This window comes from Cinclus cinclus, chromosome 25 (genome assembly GCF_963662255.1).
Source record: "Cinclus cinclus chromosome 25, bCinCin1.1, whole genome shotgun sequence".
Taxonomy (NCBI): domain Eukaryota; kingdom Metazoa; phylum Chordata; class Aves; order Passeriformes; family Cinclidae; genus Cinclus; species Cinclus cinclus.
The window spans coordinates 6,375,008-6,395,005 of NC_085070.1; the positions used below are offsets into that span (position 1 = coordinate 6,375,008).

General features: G+C 61.5%; 2 protein-coding genes across 3 annotated transcripts; one reads left to right on the forward strand and one right to left on the reverse strand.

The window, feature by feature from the left end:
- Window positions 1-3,238: 3,238 nt before the first annotated feature.
- On the forward strand, window positions 3,239-7,959 carry SCN4B (sodium voltage-gated channel beta subunit 4). 2 transcript variants are annotated; one of them, XM_062508781.1, is made up of 6 exons: window positions 3,910-4,164; window position 5,106; window positions 6,402-6,565; window positions 7,238-7,463; window positions 7,652-7,781; window positions 7,866-7,959. In XM_062508781.1, the coding sequence occupies exons 1-6, from the start codon at window positions 3,910-3,912 to the stop codon at window positions 7,957-7,959; spliced, it is 870 nt and encodes a 289-aa protein (XP_062364765.1). The 2 variants fall into 2 exon arrangements, with proteins under 2 accessions (XP_062364766.1, XP_062364765.1); XM_062508782.1 differs by lacking the exons at window positions 3,910-4,164; window position 5,106 and adding an exon at window positions 3,239-3,302.
- A 113-nt stretch (window positions 7,960-8,072) lies between these two features.
- Window positions 8,073-17,692, reverse strand: LOC134053533 (transmembrane protease serine 4-like). The gene is made up of 16 exons (XM_062508553.1): window positions 17,435-17,692; window positions 14,258-14,288; window positions 14,063-14,176; window positions 13,762-13,914; window positions 13,546-13,675; window positions 12,714-12,815; window positions 12,586-12,626; window positions 12,000-12,159; window positions 11,704-11,870; window positions 11,415-11,510; window positions 11,178-11,317; window positions 10,887-11,036; window positions 9,942-10,102; window positions 9,566-9,690; window positions 8,954-9,010; window positions 8,073-8,446 (listed from the first exon to the last, which is right to left on the reverse strand). Exons 1-16 carry the CDS (start codon window positions 17,441-17,443, stop codon window positions 8,073-8,075), a joined length of 2,010 nt encoding a protein of 669 aa, XP_062364537.1. The 5' UTR covers window positions 17,444-17,692.
- Between the last annotated feature and the right edge of the window lie 2,306 nt (window positions 17,693-19,998).

Here is a 19,998-nt window from a genome sequence, read left to right on the forward strand (position 1 = left end):
TGCTGATGGGAAGCTCTGTTCCAGCGTTGCCACCTCCTCCTCCCCCTCCATCGGCAGGAGGGCTCTGCCCGCTCCGGGTCCGGGAGCACAGCGTCGTCTGGCTCGGGGAGGTTTGGGAGGAGGCTGGGATTGTCCTCCTGGGGCAGCCCCCGGCAGGATGCTCCAGGGCAGCCGGGGCCAGCGCTGCGCCTGCTGCGTTGAGCTGGGAGCTGCAGCCCAACTGCTCTTCTCAGCCCTACCTGGTCGGTACCCACGTGGAGACAGGCAGGAGCCCTGCTGGGAGAGCAGCACCCTGACATTTTAACCCTCCCTGCTCCTCCAGTGCAAGGTGAGAGGGACTCAGGGCACACAGCGGCCACTGTGCCCCCCGGCAGGCTGTGAGCCAGCTGGCAGCACCCCTGAGCCTTCCTTCTTATCCCCCTGGGAGGTGACAGTGTCCAAGCACAGGGTGCTCGCCTTCCCTGAAACCAGACGCAGCAGCCTGCTGCTGGGCTCAGCAGAACAAGTTTCCGCTGAGCCGCAAGAATCCCGGATCCCTCGCCGGACATCCGCGTCCTGCCGAAATCCCCGGGCCAGCTGCTGCCAGTGCCCTTCCCTGCCCCGGGCTGGGGACAGCAGAGCCCTGTGCAGGCCCGCGGCAGTGGCAGATGTCTCACGGATCAGTCGGCCGAGGAGATCGGCCGAAGCTGCCAAGTGTGACAGCTCCATCAGGCGCTGGTGACAGCCGGAGTCCCGCTCCTAGCCCTGGGGCTGAGCGGGCACCGCTGTCCCGGGCGTGCGGGGCTGCGGGCACGGGGATGCCAGGCTGTCACCTCTGCGGGGATGCTCCGCAGGGAGACGTGGCTGCAGGGCCGTGCCAGCACGGAATAAGCTGTGTGCCCACCTGCCCAGTGCACCCCGTTTGTGCCAGTACCCGCAGGGGCTCTGTCATATTTACTGGCCAACCCTTGCAGCCACGTTTGCCAACCTTCCTGCCTCCAGAAGGATTTAGGGCTCTGCTGGCAAGATTCTCAGAGGCAGTTTAGCCAAATGCATCCCGACTTGCATCCCCAATGGGAACAAACTTGGCAGGCACCCGAGCATCCCAGGAGGGGCTCCTTCACACCTTCCCCTGCACCAGGATAGAGGTGCTACTGGTCCAGGTCCTCACTGCTGCAGGTGCTGGATGCTGGCCTCAGACTCACCTGCACCCGTGTCACTGGCCCCAGCAGCCATCAGGCATTCCTGCAGGGGTGACAGGCGTCCCTGCAGCCCCTCGCACCTCTCTGCCTGCCCTCCCACAATTAGTGATGCTCCAGCAAACGCTGCGCTCCTCCTCCCGTCTCCACACAGCGCCTGCGGCTCCTCTTCCCTCGCTGTATCCATCAGCTCCTTGTATCCATCAGCTCCCTGAATCCATCCCGTCCCTGAATCCATCCCCTCCCTGAATCCACCCCCTCCCTGAATCCATCCCAGCCGCCCGCCAAGGCACCTTCTGCTGCATCAGCAGAGTCGTGCACGCCGCTCCCGCAGCACCGGCTGCCAGAGCTGCCCTGCCCGCTCCGCCTGTATTTTTCCTGCCTCTCTTGCCAGCTCTGCAGCCCTAACGCCTCAACCCACAGGCACTGCTGGCATCGTCTCAGGCTCCCCTGGGATGGCCCCGTGCCCTGCAAAGCCTCCTGCTTTCCCTCCTCTCTGCTGCTTCGTGCTGCTGGCCGGGAGAGCTGCAAAGGGGGCTGGGTGGGGATGGGGAGCCTTAACGTGCCCTGAAGGTGACAGGCTGTGGCACCTTAGACATGCGGGCAGCATCCCTGCAGGTGAGCTGCTCTCACACCCCAAAAACCGATCAATCCAGTTCGGGGAAGCCATGCCTGCTCCCTGGGGTGAGCTTTGCCAGGACTTGTGCCCTGTGTCGCTGCAGCCCAGAGAGAAAGTCAGCGCCGTTCGTGCCCCAGGAGTGTGGCAGCACCTCCTCCCCTTCCCGCCATGGCTGTTTTGGGATGCGTCACCTCCCACAAGCGCTGCTCTCTGAGCAGGGCTCGCTGTCTAATGGACCTGGGCACGGAGGTGAAGCTCTGCCTGCCCACACCACGCCCCGGGGGCTTCCATTAGGAGGGCCCCCACCGCCGCCTTTGGGATGCGGTGTGCCGAGGGCAGGCCTAATGGATGAGACGGAGAGGGAAAGGTTGCTGAGACAAGAACTTTTGTGCAGCCAATTATCCCGGAACAAAATCAGGGTGAGAAAAATAAGTTCTCAGAGTGTTCCTTTTGGCGCCGGGAGGGTCCCTCTGCAGCCATCGGGGTCTGGCTTCACATCCCATCTGTGTCTGCTGTCTGCCTTTGGGGTGGAGGGCAGGGACACCTGAACACTGCTGAGGCACCCTGAATGAGAGCTGAGCCCCAGCCTTGTCCTGTTTTGTTGTCCATAGGCCTTGGTGGCACTTTGGCCTCTTCCTAAGGTGGCCCCAAGCAACATCAGCCCAGAGTTTCCAGGCCATGACAGAATCACTGAGGTTGGAAAAATCCTCTAAGACCAAGTCCAGCTATTAACCCAGCACCGGCAAGACCATCACTAAAATATGTCCCCAGGTGTCACAGCCATTTGTTTTTGAACTATTCCAGAATTTATGACGCGACCACTGCCCTGGGCAGCCTGTGCCAGGGCTGGACAACCCTTTAGGTGAAGAAATTTTCCCTAATATCCAACATGAACGTCCCCTGGCACAGCTTGAGGCCGTTTCCTTTTGTCCTGTCATTTGTTACCTGGGAGAAAAGCCCGACCCCCACCTGGCTCCACCCTCCTGTCAGGGAGTTGACAAGAGCGACAAGGTCCCCTCGAGCCTCCTTTTCTCCAGTTTAAACCCACAGCTCCCCCGGCCTCTCCTCGTCCGACTGGTTCTGCAGCCCCTTCTCTGGACACAACCTCAATGTCCTTCTTTCGAGGGGCCCAAAACTGCTCGCGGGAGTCGGGATGCGGCTTCATCAGTGCCGAGCACAGGGGGACCATCACTGCGCTGGTCCAGGGAGCGCTCCCCGATCCCCGGGCGGGCGGATGAGCGGGGCGGGAGCGCGGAGGGATGCGCGGGGGGATGCGGAGGAGCGCGGAGGAGCGCGGAGGAGCGCGGAGGAGGGCTCAGCTCAGCCCCGCCCGGCGCGGCCCCGCCCGGCGCCGCTCGCCCTCCGCGGGGGCGGCCAGAGCCGGGCGCTGCGGGCAGCAGGGACCGCTCCGCTCCGCGCCTGCTGGCCCCGCGCTGCAGCCATGGCCCCGGGCTCGCCCGCCGCTCGCCACCGCGCCGCGCCGCGCCTGCTGGCCGCGCTCCTGGGTAAGGGGCGCGGGGGGCTGCGGGGACCCCTTCGGGTACCGCCCGCGTCCTGTGTCCCCCTCCACCCCGGCTCCCCGGCGGGGACCCTGCCCCGGGGACCCGCGGCAGCCCGAGGACGGGGTCCCCGCTCAGCGCCCAGCCCCCGCACCCCGCCCGCCGCCCGCCGCGCCCGGGGATGCCGCCCGCGGGCGCTAACGCCGCTCTCCGCTCTGCAGACGGACGGTCCGGAGCGCCGGGGATAAGTCACTTGGCCAAGGTGACTTCGCAGCCGAGCCCCAGCTCCGAAGTCCCGGCTCCAGCCCCTGCCCTGCCCGCACCGGCGCTCCCGTCGCCAGCGCTTCTCCTGCGAGCGCTGCGGCTGCACCCCGCTTTGCCCCGCTCCTGCGCTGCCCGGCGAGCGGGGACCGCGCTGCCTGCCTGCCCGGGACCGGGGGATGGCCGCGGGGAGGCCATGCACTGCTTCAGCGCCAGCACGCCCGCCGACAGGTCATTGTCTTACAGTTCGTTCGGTACAACGATCATCCGCATGTGCTTGTCCCTGGCGCGGGGACCGACCCGCTCTGCAGGGCCGCTGCTTGGAGCATGATGCCCAGCCCTGTGTCCAGGGATGCCCGAGATCCCCGGCCACAGGGTGCAGGGAGGGGCTGGCGGCAGTTCCCTCCCCACTGCACACCTGGGGCAGGCTCCAACCACCTGCATCAGCCTCACGCACCCGCTGCACTCCTGCTCCCGAGGGTCACCCTCCTGTCAGCCCGGAACCGAGGGCTGGCTGTGCAGCGCTTGCTGCTGGGGCACTCCCGTGGGAGGCGTTTTAGAGGGCAAAGTGCTTAAGTTAAAGGATGCTGGAGACGCAAAAAAGCATGTAAGTACCTGACCCCCTGCAAGATTTGGGTACCGGCACCTGAGCTGGCAGTGGGGTGGTAGGAGAGACTCAGAGATGCTTGAGGCCATTCGGGGGTCTGGGGTCCAGGGTGTAGAGGTCCCACAAGTCGCTCAGGTGGGCTGGGAGCTGGAGAGGGCGGTGGGCAGGGGAGTGCAGGGCGGGTCTCTCTGTGTCTGTAGGTTTTGGGGATGCAGTGCTCCACTGGGAGTGGCAGCGGGCCCCTGGCTGTGCCACGGAGCCACGCACGGTCCCTTCCTTAGGAGAGGTGAGGGCTGTGTGTCCTGTCCCAGAGCGCACCGCACCTGGCTTCGGGCTGTCCAAGGAGCTCCTGCCTTTGAATCCTGCTGGAGAGGAGCCCGGCCAGCCTGCCAGGCATGTCACGCTGACTTTTATGGGCAGTGAAAGTTTTTCTAAAGCAGCTTTCCCGCATGTGGCAATCCGGGGTGAGCACAGTGCTCAGCGAGCCCCTGCACTGTGGGGGGGGTCTCCCTCTGCAAGAGCAAAGAGCAGGCAGCCAAGGCTCTGGCAGCAGCAGGAGCGGCTGCTCCCTGCCTTCCTGGGCTGTCTCTTGGTGGGCACTGGTGCCTGCAGGCATGGGAGGGAGCCCGGAGCCCCCAGGAAAGTGGCCCTGAAGGTTGGAGGTCTGGTGGTGCGAAGTGCAGCCGCTTTGGGAGGGTACAGAAAAGCAGAGCTGAGAGCTGATTGTGGCAGGGTCAGACAGCACTCCCCCAGCGTGTTTTCCTCGGTGCTTTATTTAATGGTAACGTATCAGTTTTGTCTTCTTGAGAGCACAGCATGACAGGAGCAAGGTCAGCCTCGATTTACCCCACACATTCAATTCAGATTGCATCTAAGGGTGGCAGACAGGTTTTTAAAGTGGTACAAGCTGTAAGGAATCATCTTTCTTGTGAGTGAGTGAGTGTCCGCTTGCAGCACGCTGCAGGCTCAGACGTACCTGCAGAGCCAGGCATCCCTCTGCCAGCTCCTGCTCCAGGGGGACAACTCCTGTCCCCTGGGACACTCCTGCCTGTGGAGTCCCCTCTGTAGCATCCTCAGGGTTGCTCTAGGAGCCTGGCAGCTACAGGAGATCCCATCTGCCGGGAACCACTCCCTGAGGTTAGCTCCGGCCTCTCGAGCAAAACGAGGAGTGCTTCTGTGTAAAGTTAAATAACTCCTCGCCTGCAGTGCTTGCAATGCAGCACTGCAGCAGGGCCCGGAGCCCAGGATGCAGGGCTCTCGGGCTTGGCTCCGGCTGCGACGTGCCTGGGGAGTTGTTAGCACCGGCTTGTGTGGGAGAATAAATCAGCAGCTGAGGCGGCTGCAGAGAGAGGAGAATCCCAGGCTGAGGGCAGCGTGTCCGAGTTAAGGTGTTGGGGCAGCTGGGGATCTGTTTGTAGCCGTGGGAAAAGCTGCATCCCCCAGATTTTATACCCAGGGAAAGCTCTGCAGGGGTGGCTGAGGTCTGGGAAAGGGGAGGACAGTGCTTTGCTGGGCCATGCCACATCCTTCCCATGCCACATCACACAAACGGGACGGGGCCGTGGTGGGATGGGGGTGGGGAGCAGGGCTGCTCCTCTGGCCACAGCCAAAGCATCCCTGTGCTCCCAGAAAGGATCTGTGGGGACAGTGGTGGCCCAACCCAGCACGATGGCAGTCCCTGCGCCCCCAGGAGTGTTCAGCTGCAGCTGGGCTCCCACCTGCTCCTGTCTCCCTGCTCGTGGGGAGGTGTGGAGCCGGAGAGCTGCATCCTGCAGTTTGAAGGTCATTTGGCAGCTCCACAGGGAGCTGGGGCTCTCGCTGCTGGACGTGAGGGGGCTGCTCCGGAGGGCCGGGCAGGGCTGTGGGAGGGCGAGCGGGTGGCAGGCGGCCAGGACAGCCACGCTAATTACTGCTCCAGCTCCTGCCTGAAGAACAGAGCTCTGCTTCGCCTTGGCTTTTTTCTCCCCCTTTAAGGTCTAGCTGGAGGCCTGTGGATAACATGCAAATCAGGGCTCTCATTTGCACGCTTTTTTCGTGGGAATATTCTGGTTCCCTTTGAACCCGCGCTGTCTCTGTGGGTGACCCAGCCCCAGTTCTTGCAGGAGCAGATCCCCCTCTGCCCCCCTTCTGGGGCTGGGAACAGGTGCCTTTCCTCCTGCCGTGGCAGCCTGGTATGCCAAAGGGGACAAGGGGTGACAAAGCCTTGGCCTCACTCTCTCCTCCCCTCTCCCTGCCAGGTTTGCACGTCTTCGCCATCGCCTTCGCCTTGGAGGTGTCGGTGGGGAAGACCAACACGGTGACAGCTCTGAATAACTCCAATGTCCTGCTGCCCTGCACCTTCACCACCTGCATAGGCTTCCAGGACCTGGTCTTCACATGGTATTTCAACTCGACAGAGCTGGTGGGTGGCTCTCTGGGCTCTGCTTCTGCTTTCCTGGCAGGTCCTGTTGTGCTTCCCCAGTGCAGCTCAGCGCTGCGGTTCTCGCGGTTCCCTTTCTCCTCGTGCAGGCTGCCCTTCTCTCCAAGTGTCACCAGCTCCTGGCGGGGACAAGGCTGTGCAAACGGGTTGACTCAAATACCCCAGAACATTGCGCCTTTGGCACAAAGCTGTTCTAGATTTGCTGCTGCCCACGGGCTCGTTTGTTTTCATAAACTGGCTGTTCAGGTGCAAATCTGCACTTAGGGCAAAATACGGCTCGTTTCCTCCTCCTTCGCTTGCTCTGCGATATGAAAGGTTCTGTATAGATTTGCTTCCTGCTGGGAATATTTGGCTCCTCAATTCCTCAGCAGGAAGGCTGGTTTGGAGCAGTTCTGGCCAGCAAAGGAGTTCACTTTCTCTGGGGATCTCCCATTTCTGGCATGGTCTGTTCCATTGCTTCGGGGCAGGTCAGATCTGCCGCTTCCCAGCAGGATGTGCATCAGGTTCCTCTCCATTAAAGCCATTCCTGCTTTAATGGGGTGTAATGGGGCATTTGTTGGGGGTGTTCTGTGTGTGCAGAGCTGAGTCTGGGCACCATCAGGAGAACCTGAGCCTTTCCATCACCCAGCTGCTCCTGCCCCCCTGCCTCTGCAGATTTACCACGGCAAGATCAAGAACAAAGCCACGGAGCCCACCCGCATCTGGCACAACCCGCGGGTGGAGTTTGTGGGCTCCACCACCAAGAAGGAGAACAACATCTCCATCGTGCTGAACGGCGTGGAGTTCAGCGATGCCGGCAAGTACACCTGCCACGTCAAGAACCCCAAGGAGAAGAACGCCCAGCACAACGCCACCATCTTCCTCACCGTGGTCCATAAGAGTGAGTGCTGGCCAGGGCTCTGGGGTGTCACTGGGCTGGTGGAAATGCCAGCACATGGTGACAGACTCCTCGGGTGGTGCATGGTGGTGGTTGATATCCCTGGGAGCCTCAGGGGGAGGAGCTCATGGGTTTTTGGGGTGGGATGTGCAGCTGCCTCCCGAGACCACTCAGCACCTCCTCTCCCGCAGTGGTGGAGACGGACAACACTGTGACACTCATCATCGTGGGCGTGGTGGGGGGGCTCATCGGCCTCCTCATCCTCTTCATGCTCATCAAGAGGGTGGTCCTGTTCATCATCAAGAAGACGCAGGATGGGAAGTGAGTGCAGGGATGCTGCAGGGGGGGTCGCGGGGCCGGGGTCGGGGGGGGGGCGTGAGCTGCCCGTGCGCTCTCCCCGTGCAGGAAGGAGTGTCTGGTGAGCTCGTCAGGGAACGACAACACCGAGAACGGCCTGGCCGGCTCCAAGGCGGAACAAAAAGCACCACCAAAGGCATGAACGAAGCAGCGGCGCCCCGCGCCTGCCCCGCTCCGCCGCGGGAGCCCGGGCACGGGACGAGCCTTCCCCTTTTGTTTTCTTTCCGAACTGCCAGCGCTTGAGACATGTTTCTATTACACACGTGCCTGCAACCTGCACTGCTTCTCGGACAAGGCTGCGGCTGCCGGAGGGACTGGGAGCTTCTCGCGGACTCGGACTGGGAGGCTGCTGGGGCAGAGGGAGCCGCCGGCTCCGCTCTGAGCACAGGCAAGAGGGTGCCGGGCAGGCAGGACAGGGCCGGGTGGGTGGGTGGGTGCCTGGGGCCGGGTGCTCGGCACCGGGGGTCCCGGCGTGCCCGGAGGGTGGGGTGACAGGCTGGGTGCTGGCGGGGCTGAGCTGAGGTGGCTGGGAGCTGCCTGCTGCATCCAGAAGGTTTCTGGAGCAGGGTGGGGATGCTCAGAGCTGGCCGTGCAGATGGAATGGCGCAGGAGGACGGGAGGAAGCAGCGCTGTGATAAGCACACCGGAGAACCAAATCAATGACAGCCCCCTGGTTGTGCCTCGGTGCCTCCCACAGCAGGGCTGTGGGGGTTGGCCGTGTCCCAGGGCCACTGCTGGCCCGTGATGGGGTGAGGTGCTGCATTTCACCCTGGCTTTGCTCCCGAGCAGGGGGGGCTTCTCACCAGGCAGCCATCCCGGGAGCGCCCCCTGGCTTTGTGCTGCCCCTTCCCCTCTCTCTGGGGCTCGGCACTTGCAGCAGTGATGCTTTTGATGCTGGTGCCAAGGCTGAACTCGTTCCGTGAATGATTTTGTATGAGATTCCAGGGGAAAGCAGCCAATTGCACTTCCCTTGGACATGGCCATGCAGGGAGGGAGCACAACCAAGCCCTGGCGAGGGGAGCCAGGCCAGGGCTGTGCCGCCGGCCTGCTGGGCAACCCTGGGCAAGTTGCTCTGTCTCTCCATGCCTCAGTTTCCCCATCTGTAAAATGGGGACAATAATATTGCTCTACCTCACGGGGTGGGTGTGAGGTTTCCTTGGCTTTGATGGTGAGGTGCTCGGGGATGAGGGGTGCTGCAGAAAGCCCGGGGGTCTTTGTGAGTGAACTCACAAGGATGTGAGAGACAAAGTCAGCGAGCTACAACTGAGGTTGACGGTCTCCTTTAAAATGTGATTTGTTCCCTGTTTCTCCAATTAGCTGGTGTCTGACAGTGAAGATGCAGGACAGGCAGCTCCCCTGTCCCCACAGTAAATTGGGATTCACAGATGAGCCATGACTTGCTGTGGGGGTTGTGCCCTGGCAGAGGGGCTGGAGTGGGCGGTGGGCGAGGATTTGGTGGCCAAGGTGAACAAGGAAAGGCTGGGTGCTACTTTCTCTGGAGATGCTGGTGCACAGCAAGCTGGCCACCCCAGGCTGGGCCAGGGGCACCCATCAGAGCAGGGCTGTGTGCTCGGGACAGGGGACAGATACTGACACCTGGCCTCAGGCAGGTTCCCTTGGCTGTTGATAAGACAGGCAAGTGGGAGCAAGTGGGTTGATAAGACAGGCAAGGGGAGAGAACTTCTCTCTGAGGGTCTGTGGGACCCTCAGGCCAATCACTTGACCTCTCTGTGCTTCAGTGTCCCCACCTGCAAGCTGGGGACAGCGAGTCTGAGCTACGTCTCTGGAGGTGTGAGGTGCCCTGCATGGCTCTGCCACCACCCCGGGGTGGAAGGCGCTCTGGTGCCAGGTGTTGTGACACTGCCACCGCCACCTGTGAGAGCCCGGGAGGAGGTGTGAGACCTCCCAATCACCCCGAGAGACCCCCGGCCCGTCCTTGGAGGAGCCCTCCCGCAGGGGAGGACAGTGAGGCGAGGAAGGGAGTTTTTTAAAGAACTATTTTTAGCTGTCCTAACCTGTTGGCCTTTTTTAGCCGGCGCGTGGACGCAGCTCCACTTGCCGCCGGATATGCAATGCTGCACTATGCATGGATTACTCCTCTGGCTTGATGGGAAAAGTCCACACAAGCAGTTTTTAGGAATGTAACTCCGTGTGCACACTGCTGCTCCGGGGGAGCGGGCTGCCTCGGTGGCTTGTGCCAGCACCAGTGGGGTCCCTGCTGTCACCTCGGGGGCTTTGGGGGGGCTGCAGAGGCTTTCTGGGGCTTTTTGGGGAGGGGGTGTGTGCTGCCACAGACACGTGTGTGTCCAAGCAAATGTAAATCTGCGTGGGAGGAACCTGCGTGTAAGCACAGGGGCTGTGTGATGACTTACAGCACATCTTTGCACTGTAGAGGTTTAGTTAGCTTTGCCTTGAATGAAATAAAGTTTACGTTTACTAGAGAAACTTGCCGTGGTTTGGGGTTGCTGTGTGTCTGGGGGGGGACTGGGTAAAAGTAACCCCATGAGGAAGCAGGACAAAGGCTCGGGAGGCTGCGTGAAAAAACAAATCCTTTCCTTTAATGGGAATAGGGGGACACTCTAGAGCACAAACATCATTTCTCTCTGTACAAAGCACTGAGCTGACAGCAGCCTGGCCCCCCAGGAGCCATCCTGCCACAGCGGGATCATCACAGGGCAATAAATTAATCTTTCTCCGGAAGGGAGATCGAGGCAGTGAGATTCCTTCACGGGATCGGTGGCCATCACTCCAAGTCACCCTTTGCCTCCTTGGCTGGGCTCTGGTGCCCTAAATCACAGCTGCCAGTGAGGGTTTGGGAGCCTCTGCTCATCTTCTATGGCTGGAGATCCGTGTCCCTGTTGCTGCCAGAGCAAGGGCAGAGGGATGGGACAGGAGGCTCGGGACGAGGAGCGACCTGTTCCGGCAGGTCTCAGAGCTCCGACTGTGAGGAGAGAGAGGCACAGAAGGAACTGAGAGCTTTGAAAGGGCAGCCAAAAGCAAGAGGAAAGCAGCTGTCTCCTTGAGGAGGCAGCTCAGCTGCCTGTCCCCCTCGGGCAGGACGGCACTGACCCTGCGCACGGAGGAGATCCAGTCGAGGTAGGCACGGACACTGGTGTAGACACCGGGTGTGCTGGGGGTGCCGCAGCCCTGGCCCCAGCTGACGATGCCCACGACCTGCCAGTGCCCACCTGAGTACAGCAGGGGCCCGCCGCTGTCCCCCTGTAAAGGACAGCCCTCAGGATGGCCCCGCAGAGCGACAGCGCTCGCAGCAGCTGTTCCCAAAACAGCTCTTCCCTCGAAGGAGCCGTGTCACGGGTGGGTACGGACCCCCCCTGCCCTGTGTGCAGCGCAGGTCCCCACCTGGCAGGTGTCTACGCCACCCTGGGGCAGGCCGGCACACAGCATCCTGTCGGTGACATCGCCGTGGTAGGCGGCCAGGTTGCAGCTCCGCTCATCGATGAGCACCACCTCTGCCTGCTGCAGGTGCTCCGACAGCTTCCCTGGGTGACACACGGCTTCAGAGGGATCCTGCTCCTGCCAGCAGTGCTGGAGGGGGGCTCTGCCTTGTCCCTGTCACCCCCACGCTGTGCCACTCACCGTGCTCCTCTGTGTAGCCCCAGCCGATCACCCACAGGGGTGTGCCAGGCACCAGCTCCTCATCAAAATAGGGCAGGCAGATGGGCTTGGTGCTGTCTGGAAAGGAGATGTGATGGGGGTGCTCACCGGGAAGGGGCCCAGATTGGCTGGGGACAGCCACCACTCCCTGCTCCAACACTCGGTGCCCATGGAATGGTGCCACACCAGGCACCACCATCCCATCCCAGTGCTCAGTGCCATCAGGAGACCCTTGTGACTCCTGCCCCGAGCAGGGCTTTGCCAGGCTCACCTGAGTCGTGCACGGGAGAGCGCAGCTTCACCAGGGCGATGTCATTGTCCTTGGGAGACGCAGGTGTCACCTCTGCCAGGAACACCTTCTCCACGGCCAAGGTGGCAGCGCCCGACAGGAGGTCAGAGCCAGCTTTGACACGCCAGCTCTGGATGATGGGGTTGTTCCTGAGCCCAGACAGCTCTGTCACCACTTGTCCCCCCCGGAGGGACAGGCACAGAGCCCTGTGCAAACTGTTAATTACGGGACACTGGACCAGCACACAGCTCAGGCCCAGCGGGGAGGTGCCCACTCACTTGAAGCAGTGCGCGGCCGTCAGCACCCAGCCGGGCCCGATGATGCTGCCCCCGCAGATGTGCTCCTTCCTGTACTGCAAACTGACCTGCCAGGGCCACGCCTCGATGGCAGCCGGGCTGCCCCCCAGCACCCGCGGGGTCCTCACGCTCTGCCCGCAGTCTGGGAGGGGACACCAGGGACAGAGCAAACCGAGGCTCCCAGGGACGGGAGCGTGGCCAGAGTGCCTCGTCCCCGCAGTGCTGCTGTCACCCCTCATCCCCAGGCTTGCTGGAAGGGGTCCAGTCATCCCCTGACTGCTCCAGCCCCCCCGGGATAATTAGTTTAATCAGGGTAATTCGGTGGCAAAAGTAAACCCATGCAGGCGGCTAGGTAAGCCTCCCTTAGGTGTTTTGTTTCTGGGAGGTTTGTGCTGGCTTAACGAGGTTAGCAGTAATTAGTTAGCAGTAATCCATGTTTCCTCGTGCAAACCCTGCGGGATGGGCTTGGGATGGAGCCACACTCCCGTGGGACAGTGCCAGGAGTGAGCACCTGGAGCAGGACGAGGCCCCAATGCCCACAAGGTCCTGCCACCATCACGGTACTTACTGGAACAGAAGAGTGACACAACCAACCCCGAGAGGCATTTCCTGAGAGAGGAAAGACAAGAGTTGGATTTGGCTGCCCTGCCAGGCACCACAGGCTCCTGCTCTGGGTGCACACAGCCCCCAACTCACCTGCCTGGCTCAAGCACCTGGAGGCTCCCGTCGCTCAGCATGACCTCACGGGGAGGCAGCGGCTGCCCCTCGCTCACCTCCACCCCCTGGAATGTTGGGGTGCTGGAAGATACCGGGGGGACAGGGCTTCAGGTGTGGGGGAGGACAGGCATTGGTGCCTCAGCACCTCAGGAGCCTGGATCCCATAGGATAAAAGGGCTTCTGTGGGACAGGGGTGCCAAAGTGGGGGTGTGACAGCCCTGGAGGGTGGGGACACTGAGCCCAGGAACAGGGACAGGAGCAGCTGAAGAAGGGGAGAGTGTTGTTCCCTGTTATGCAGAAGAGTGGGCAGGTGGGCTCTGGGAGAACTCAGGGGGGGTTCTTGCTGTTCTGACATTTGGGACCTCTGTTCAAAGCCTCAATCACTGAGGTTTTGGGCTGGGAAAATGCCAGGTTTGACTCAGCCTGGGCTCCTACAGCAGCTCAAAAACCAGAACCCATCTTAAAAGGGAAGTGCAGGGCCCTGAGCTTCCCTCCCCAGGTGAGCTGTGTTGGCAGGGAGACCGTGGCTGCTCTGGGGAGGGCAGGGCTGCAGGTAGGGGGGATGGAGGCAGAGCAGGAGCAGGGCAGGGTGCCCATGGGCTGTGGCAGAGGAGGGCACAGCACTCTGCTCTCATGGGAGGCTGCCAGGGCTCCGAGCCAGCTCCTGGGGACTCACAGAGTGCTCTGTGTGCTGGGCATGGACTGAAACCATTAGTGCAGAGCTCCGAGTGCTTCACAGATAAGCAGAGCCCCACTCCAGAAGGGCTTTTAAGGAAGAGGGAAGGTGAGGCAGGGGGAAGCAGCCCAGTACCTGCTGTAGCCCATCTGCTCACAGGCAGCTCTGGCCAGCGCCGGGGTGAAGTGGTCATGGCACACACAGGACCAGGCTCCAGTGTGACTGTTGAGCACCTGCAGGATGGATCTGTCTTTGGAAACGCGGGCTGGAGGCGCACACAAAGTCAGCTTTGGCACGGGGTGGCCGCAGCAGCCCAGCCCCCTGAGCTCTGGCAGGGTGTCCTGCACTCACCCCAGGCTGGTGGCCCCTCGGGGACCCACTGGGGACAGTTGGCCTCGTCCTCGCCCTGCAGACAGTCCAGCTGTCCGTCACACACCCGCTGCAGCGGCACCAGCTTTAGGGGCTGCTTGCAGAACAGGTAGTGGTGCTCCAGGTAAAATTTCACTGGAGGGAGAGGGGGGCTCAGCACAGAGCTCCAGGTCCTGGCCAGGCTCGGGGCTGGCACAGGGGGATCAGCAAGGAGCTGGGGCTGTGTTTGCTGATCGTGCCCATGGGAAAAGAGCGGGGGAGAGAGAGAGATCAGGAGCTGTACCCAGGAACCCGATGGCGACCAGGCAGGCAAGGGTGAGCACCACGGCCAGGACGAGGATCCCGACCCGCTTGAACGACTCCGGTGCCCTGGAGGATTTGGGTCTCATGCAGGGACCTGCAACACAGAGGAGCGTGGCCCTGCATGGCCAGGCTCAGCCTGGCACCACTCATCTCTCCCCGCTCCCACCGGTGTTACCTCTGCCGTTGAGCCGCTCTGAGGCCGAGTCCTGCAAACCAGAGAGGAAAACCAGTTATGAGCTGAAACTGCAGGCAAAAAGCAGCTGGAAGGTAGGAGGGCCAGTTGTGGCGAGGGTAGTTGGCCTCATGGCGAGCTCACAGCCCAGGGAGGCCAGCAGGGATGAGCAGGGAAACTGCCCTGGCCTTCACCTGAGGTGTCTTTAGAGCTGCTGGGAATAGGGGTGTCTGGTCCTGTTGTGACCACGCCCGGCTCTGCGGTCACCCAGGGTCACCTGCTGCCTTGTTCCCATAGACACCACCTGTGCAATTCCAGTAACTGGCTCTCAATGGTACAGAGTTACTGCCATTAACACGCCAGAGGCTTAAACAATCACAGGTATTGTGAAAGAGGTTTCTGCAGAGAAACCCTGAGTCAAAATACACACGCCTGTGGGGCTGTGGCACACGGGCGTGTCACCACGGGGGTTGTGTCTCCAGTAGGGTCAGAAGCAGGATGGCACAGCCCGAGTGCTCCCTGCCGGGCTGCAGGAGCACCGGAGGAACCAGCCCGAGCCAGGGGAACCAGCACTCCCAGGGCGGGGAGGGAGGGAGGGAGGGAGCACCGTGCCGCTGCTAAGACACGGGATAAACACAGCCAGGGCTGGAGCGGGGATGACTCAGGCATCGATCCGCTTGAGCTCCTCAAAATTACCCTCCTGGAAAAACAACTTGTGGGAGAAGCCCCCGGCGATGGGAGGGCAGGTGCTGTGAGCCCGTGCTGGGTGGGCAGGTGCTGGAGCCCAGGAGGGCTCAGGTGGGCACTGTAGGTGTCTGTTCCGTGTTCTCCAGCCGTGGTTGAGCCGTGCCACAGAGCAGCCGTTTGGAAAGGTGTTCCTGCTCCGCTGAGCCTGCTCCCTCCCATGCCCTGCCAGTCCCAGTGAGCTCTTCTCTTTTGCTGTTGCTTCTGGACTCTGCCACCACAGGTAAGACAAATTTTTTGCGTGGACAGAGGTAAGGGAGGTTAAAGACATTGTAATAAACCCACAGATCCACGCACACAGTCCGGGAGGGTTTGGGCTTTGGAAGCCTTTGCTCCAACTGCTGAACTTCAAGAGCAGCACAGGTCTGGAGATGATGTCAGATGAGAGCAGAGGTCCCTGTGCCATCCCAGGGCTCAGAGGCCAGGGCTTGGCACAGCAGGTGGGGGCACTGGGGATGTGGAACAGCTGAAGGGGGCTGTGTGCCAAGGTCAGAGGAGAGGTGAGCCCTCCCTGCCTGGGTCACAGTGCCAGGGCATGTTTAGCCATGCACACACACTCTTCCAGCAGGATTTTACAGCAAGTGCCAAGCCATTATCCCTGGGTTGGCTCACAAAGGCAGGCTGGCTTCGTGAGGCAGGAAGCGTTGCCTCCCTCTCATGTCCCTGCAGCAGGGCTGGGGCTGCTGGTTTTGGGAACAAGAAGTGACCTGTGCAGGGGAGGACTGGATGCTGCCTGGTGCCATGTGGCTGTGTCCCAGCATGTTGGTGTCTGGCTCTCTGAGGAAATGCCAGCAGCCCTTCTCCCAAAGACAGGCTCAGCTGGCACCTGAGCTGAGTGTGGGCAGCTTGTGCCAAATTCCCCACCCCTGGATGGGCTCTGCTCAGTTCCTGGGGTGCAGAGCCTGTTTCCTGGTGGCAGGGAGCTGCTGGGAGCAGGAGGGCAGGGCGGGAAGGAGAACCTGGGTCCTGCATCTCCCACCTCAGCTGCCTTTCATGAGCCACTTCTCTGGGGAGAAGGGAAGAATTCCCGGAGGCCTGGGAGTTTTGTAACCAACATCTGCCAGCACAGGCAGCCCAGGGCACGTGGGGCTGGTCCTTCCTCATGCTGGCCTCCTGTGTCACCACGGGCCTGGGCCGGGCACCACCTGGATAATGGGATCCTAACGGTTCCCTGCAGGAACGGTCCCAGGTTGTGACAGATCCTCCAGGCCCCACTGCAGCAGCACGGCTGCCCCTCTGTCCCCACACTGCCCATATTGTCTCCATCATGTCATCCACTGCTGGGCTCCTTTCCAAGACATTCCTTTCTTCAGTCCATCAACCGCTTCTGTTTCAAAGGGGTTCAGAGCTTGGAGCTGCCTCTCCACGACTTCTCTCAAACCCACACTATGAGTGAGAGCTGCACTGGTTAAACCCAAAGGAAGGCGAGGGCCGTGCCCACTCCTGCGTGGAGTGGAGGCACATGATTTCCTGCAGAGCTCAGTGCTACCGTAACTAATTGAGCTCCTTTGCTGTGTTCTTCTCGGGCACTTAACGTCACCATGGCCATTCCAGGCTCCAGCTGTGCGGGTGCCAGCCCATGAGCAGTGGAGTTCTGATAAAGCTTCTCATCTCTTCCAACGGGGAATCCGTGCAGGGTGTGCTGAGCTGGGCTTCATCCCTCCCTCAGGAGCAGGTGGCACGTTCCTTCACCAAACCAAACCAAACCAAACCAAACCAAACCAAACCAAACCAAAGTTCACAGGGTGATCAGATTCCGGGGTGACTCCTTGGCTGCAGGGATTTAACCCGTGGGTGAGTGTAGGCATTGCAGGCAGTGAGTTCCCCACCCTGGAGGGGTTGATGTCCCGGTGTGCTGCTGATGGAGGGTTTTGCAGTGCCCGGCGAGCTTGGTCATACGTGTCTGCTCTCTTGGGGAAGTGTCTCCCTCCCAGGGAGGGACTGCATGCCAGCCTGGGGTTTGGTGGCCGTGGCTTTTCCTGCGCAGGTTGCTGCAGGTGTTTCCCCTGTGCTGAGCAGAGGGACCGGTAGTGCCCCAGTGGGAGCTGTGCTGGGGGCTGGGACGGCCTGGATCTCACCCAGGCATGCCCAGGAGTGGGATGAGACCCTTCAGAAGTTCCTGTTCCCCTTGGCATGGGGATACTGCCTTGCTTGTCTGCTCCAGGCCAGGACAGGGAAAGGCAGCCCCAAAAGTGTGTGAGCGAGAGCTCGCAGGGGTACCCAAGCACCATATCCAGCCACAGAGGCGTGTGAGGAACAGGGGAAAAACCCTTCCTTGGCTGCTGCCAGGACTGGAGAGCAGCAGCTCATTGTGCCTGGGCTGCCCCAGGACCTCAGAACCGCTCCAGGCTGGGAGTGCTGCCAGGCACGGGATGTGCGGGGGGCTGGTGCCCATCCCGGGGCCGGGGGCTGTGGGCAGCGCTGCCGGTGACTCACCATGTCCATCCAGCTCCGACGTGGTCCCTCTGCCGGCAGAAACCGTGCAAATGTCCCCTGTGCGGGACACGGGGAGGCTGCGGCTGCCCCGATGCCCTGGAGCCGGCCGGCGATGCTCCCGCAGCCCGGTGCCTGCGCTGTGCCCACGCCGCTCTCGCACTGGGGCAGGACCGCCCCGGCCCTCCTTAAAACCCACAAGAGGAGTTGTGAAACAGGAATTATGGTTTGTATTGTAATACAACACCGGTCTATCAGCAGCACCAGCACCTGCGGTAATCTCCCCAGCATCTGCCCCTGGAGGTGACTCACCTGCGGAGCTGTTGTCACCAAATAGCTTATCAGAAGTGAACGGACTGATTTTTCCTGCTCCTCCTGATGATAAGAGGATCCACTGCCATCCCGCTCTTTGTCCGGCTCTTCCGCGTTGCGCTGAGTTGTTGTCAAACCGAGGTTCGAGTAGGTGGAGGAGGAAAGGAGGAGAGTTTGTGCTCTGGGTCACTCGGTCTGTGTGTCCCCACCAGCCCCAGGTCACGGCAGGCAGCGCTGGGGGAAGTTAAAGGGAAGGCAGGTGGGTGCCCATGGATGGTTACCCCAGGCTGCAAGGGGGGGGGACCATGGTGTGATCTTGGGGATGGTTTGGGGTCGTGGACCTGTGAATATCCAGGAATAATCAGTCCCGCTAGGACGGAGCGGTTTGCCTTAGCCTGGCAGGATGGGAGGGAGGTTGAGGTGTGCAGCAGCCAGTGCCCCAGCAGGGTGAGGGTGGCCCAGGGAGCAGGCTGGGGTTGGGGAGGCTGCTGGCTGCCCTCTGCTCACTCGTGCTGGAGGTGCTGGGTGTGCAGGATGGGCCGAGCAGTTAATTACCCCCTTCTCCTGCGGTAATCCAGCTTTCCCAACGATCCTGCTGCTGCCAGGTGTGTGGCTGTGCCAGCGGGAGACTGCGGAGCACCCACGACCCACAGCTCCTCAGGGACCTGTGCCATCATTGTGCCAGCTCACCCCTGCCAGCAGAGATCCTGCCCACTCCCACAGCCTGGCCAGGGATCCACCTGCAGCTCTCCAGGTGAGGAGCATGCTCCCCACGCTCACACTGAGGATCCAGCCCCTTGGGAGGCCTGGGGACCTCGTCTGCTGCATCCTCAGCCCTCGTGGTTGACGTTATGCCCAGAGAATTCGAGATGTAGGGTCCAGCTGGAGGCTGCCTGTGCTGCTGTGGCAGATTTCAGCTTGTAAAATGTTTTACAGGCTACAGCAGTGGGAGCTGGGCAGAGCTTGGGGCCTGGTGTACCTGACAGGTCCTGTCAACCTCCCCAGAGCATCCCAGTGCCAGCCCTGCTGCCATGAAGGGAGAGCAGCCCAGGAGCAGTGGCATGGTAGGAGCAGCTCCTTCTCCTTTGAGGATTCGAGGGCTCTTAGGAAGCAGCTCAGGTTTGCAGAAGTTGTGTCACAGCCCCGCGCGCCTCCGGGGCTTTGCTTCCTGGAGTGCGGCCGCATTTGCGGCCAGTCACCCTTCCCTGCTCTCAGAGCCTGGCATGACACAGGTTTCCAGGCATCTGCCTCCAATGGGGTCAGGCAGAGGTCAGGCAGGGCTAACCCAGGGCTCTGAGTGACCACCAGCATCCCGAGGCACACGGACACACCTCCATCCCCTGTCCTCTCCACTGTCCGGCAAGGAGTGCTCCCAGCCACTGGGGGCTGCAATTCCCGTTGTCCCCTCTGTGTTCTGCTGGCTCTGCCCCCCTGCAGGCCCTAGGCATCGCCCCTGCTCTTGGCACCGATGTGTTCACCCTGGGCAGGGCAGCTCAGGGCTTGTCTCCTGCCCTGCCGCCCACTGCCACCGATGTGTGGCACGGCAGGGTCAGAGGCTGTGCCCGGCAAAGCAGCACAAAGCAGGGAGGAATTCTGCCCCTGGACGCCCAGTTTCCCACTGTGAAGGGTTATACCTGTTTGTCATTTTTCCCTGCAGCCATAGGAGGTGATTTTCCCTCTTTCTACAAAGAGGAGTTGATTCTCAAGTGATTCGCAAGGGATGCTCTGGTTTGGGACTTTGAGAAGGTGATCAAACAGAGTTGTAAGTGCATAATTATGGGACATGTCTGGCTGGGGACAGCTGGTGAGGGTCACCCCTGTCCCTTCCCTGTTCCCTGGGGCTGAGGCCCCAAGCCTGGGTTCTTTGTGGACCTCTGCCACATTTCTGGCTGCTGGTTTTTGCTGGGAGGTGGCAATTGGAGGCACCTTGCCAGAGCTGGGCACACCTGTGTCCGCGCTGTCCCTGCCCCCTCAGGCTCCCAGTACTCCCAGTTCAGCCTCTTCCAGCAGCAGGAGGGCAGAGCTGCCCACGCAGGCAGGCTGGACACGGCGATGTGCCGTCTGTCGTGTCTGCTGCAGCTCCTCTGCTTTCTCCCTGTGAACCAGTTGGACCAGTGGGCCAGGACTGGTGCCCAGCCTCTCTGCTGTGTCACCAGGAGACGAGGGGACAGGCAGGACGTGCCAGGCTCCAGCACGGACAGGGCTCTGCAGCAGCAGCCTCCAGCCCTGGATAACGAGAGCAGCTCCTGCAGCAC

Bases quoted from the DNA above. Each gene is read 5' to 3' on its own strand.
- SCN4B (XM_062508781.1), top strand. From the start codon at position 3,910: ATGCCCGAGATCCCCGGCCACAGGGTGCAGGGAGGGGCTGGCGGCAGT. The intron at 7,464-7,651 runs GTGAGTGCTGGC...CCTCTCCCGCAG, and splicing joins CCTCACCGTGGTCCATAAGA to TGGTGGAGACGGACAACACT. The intron at 7,782-7,865 runs GTGAGTGCAGGG...CTCCCCGTGCAG, and splicing joins AAGAAGACGCAGGATGGGAA to GAAGGAGTGTCTGGTGAGCT.
- LOC134053533 (XM_062508553.1), bottom strand. The intron at 11,871-11,999 runs GTGAGTGGGCAC...GTCTGGGCTCAG, and splicing joins ACGGCCGCGCACTGCTTCAA to GAACAACCCCATCATCCAGA. The intron at 11,318-11,414 runs GTGAGTGGCACA...TGTGTCACCCAG, and splicing joins GGGCTACACAGAGGAGCACG to GGAAGCTGTCGGAGCACCTG.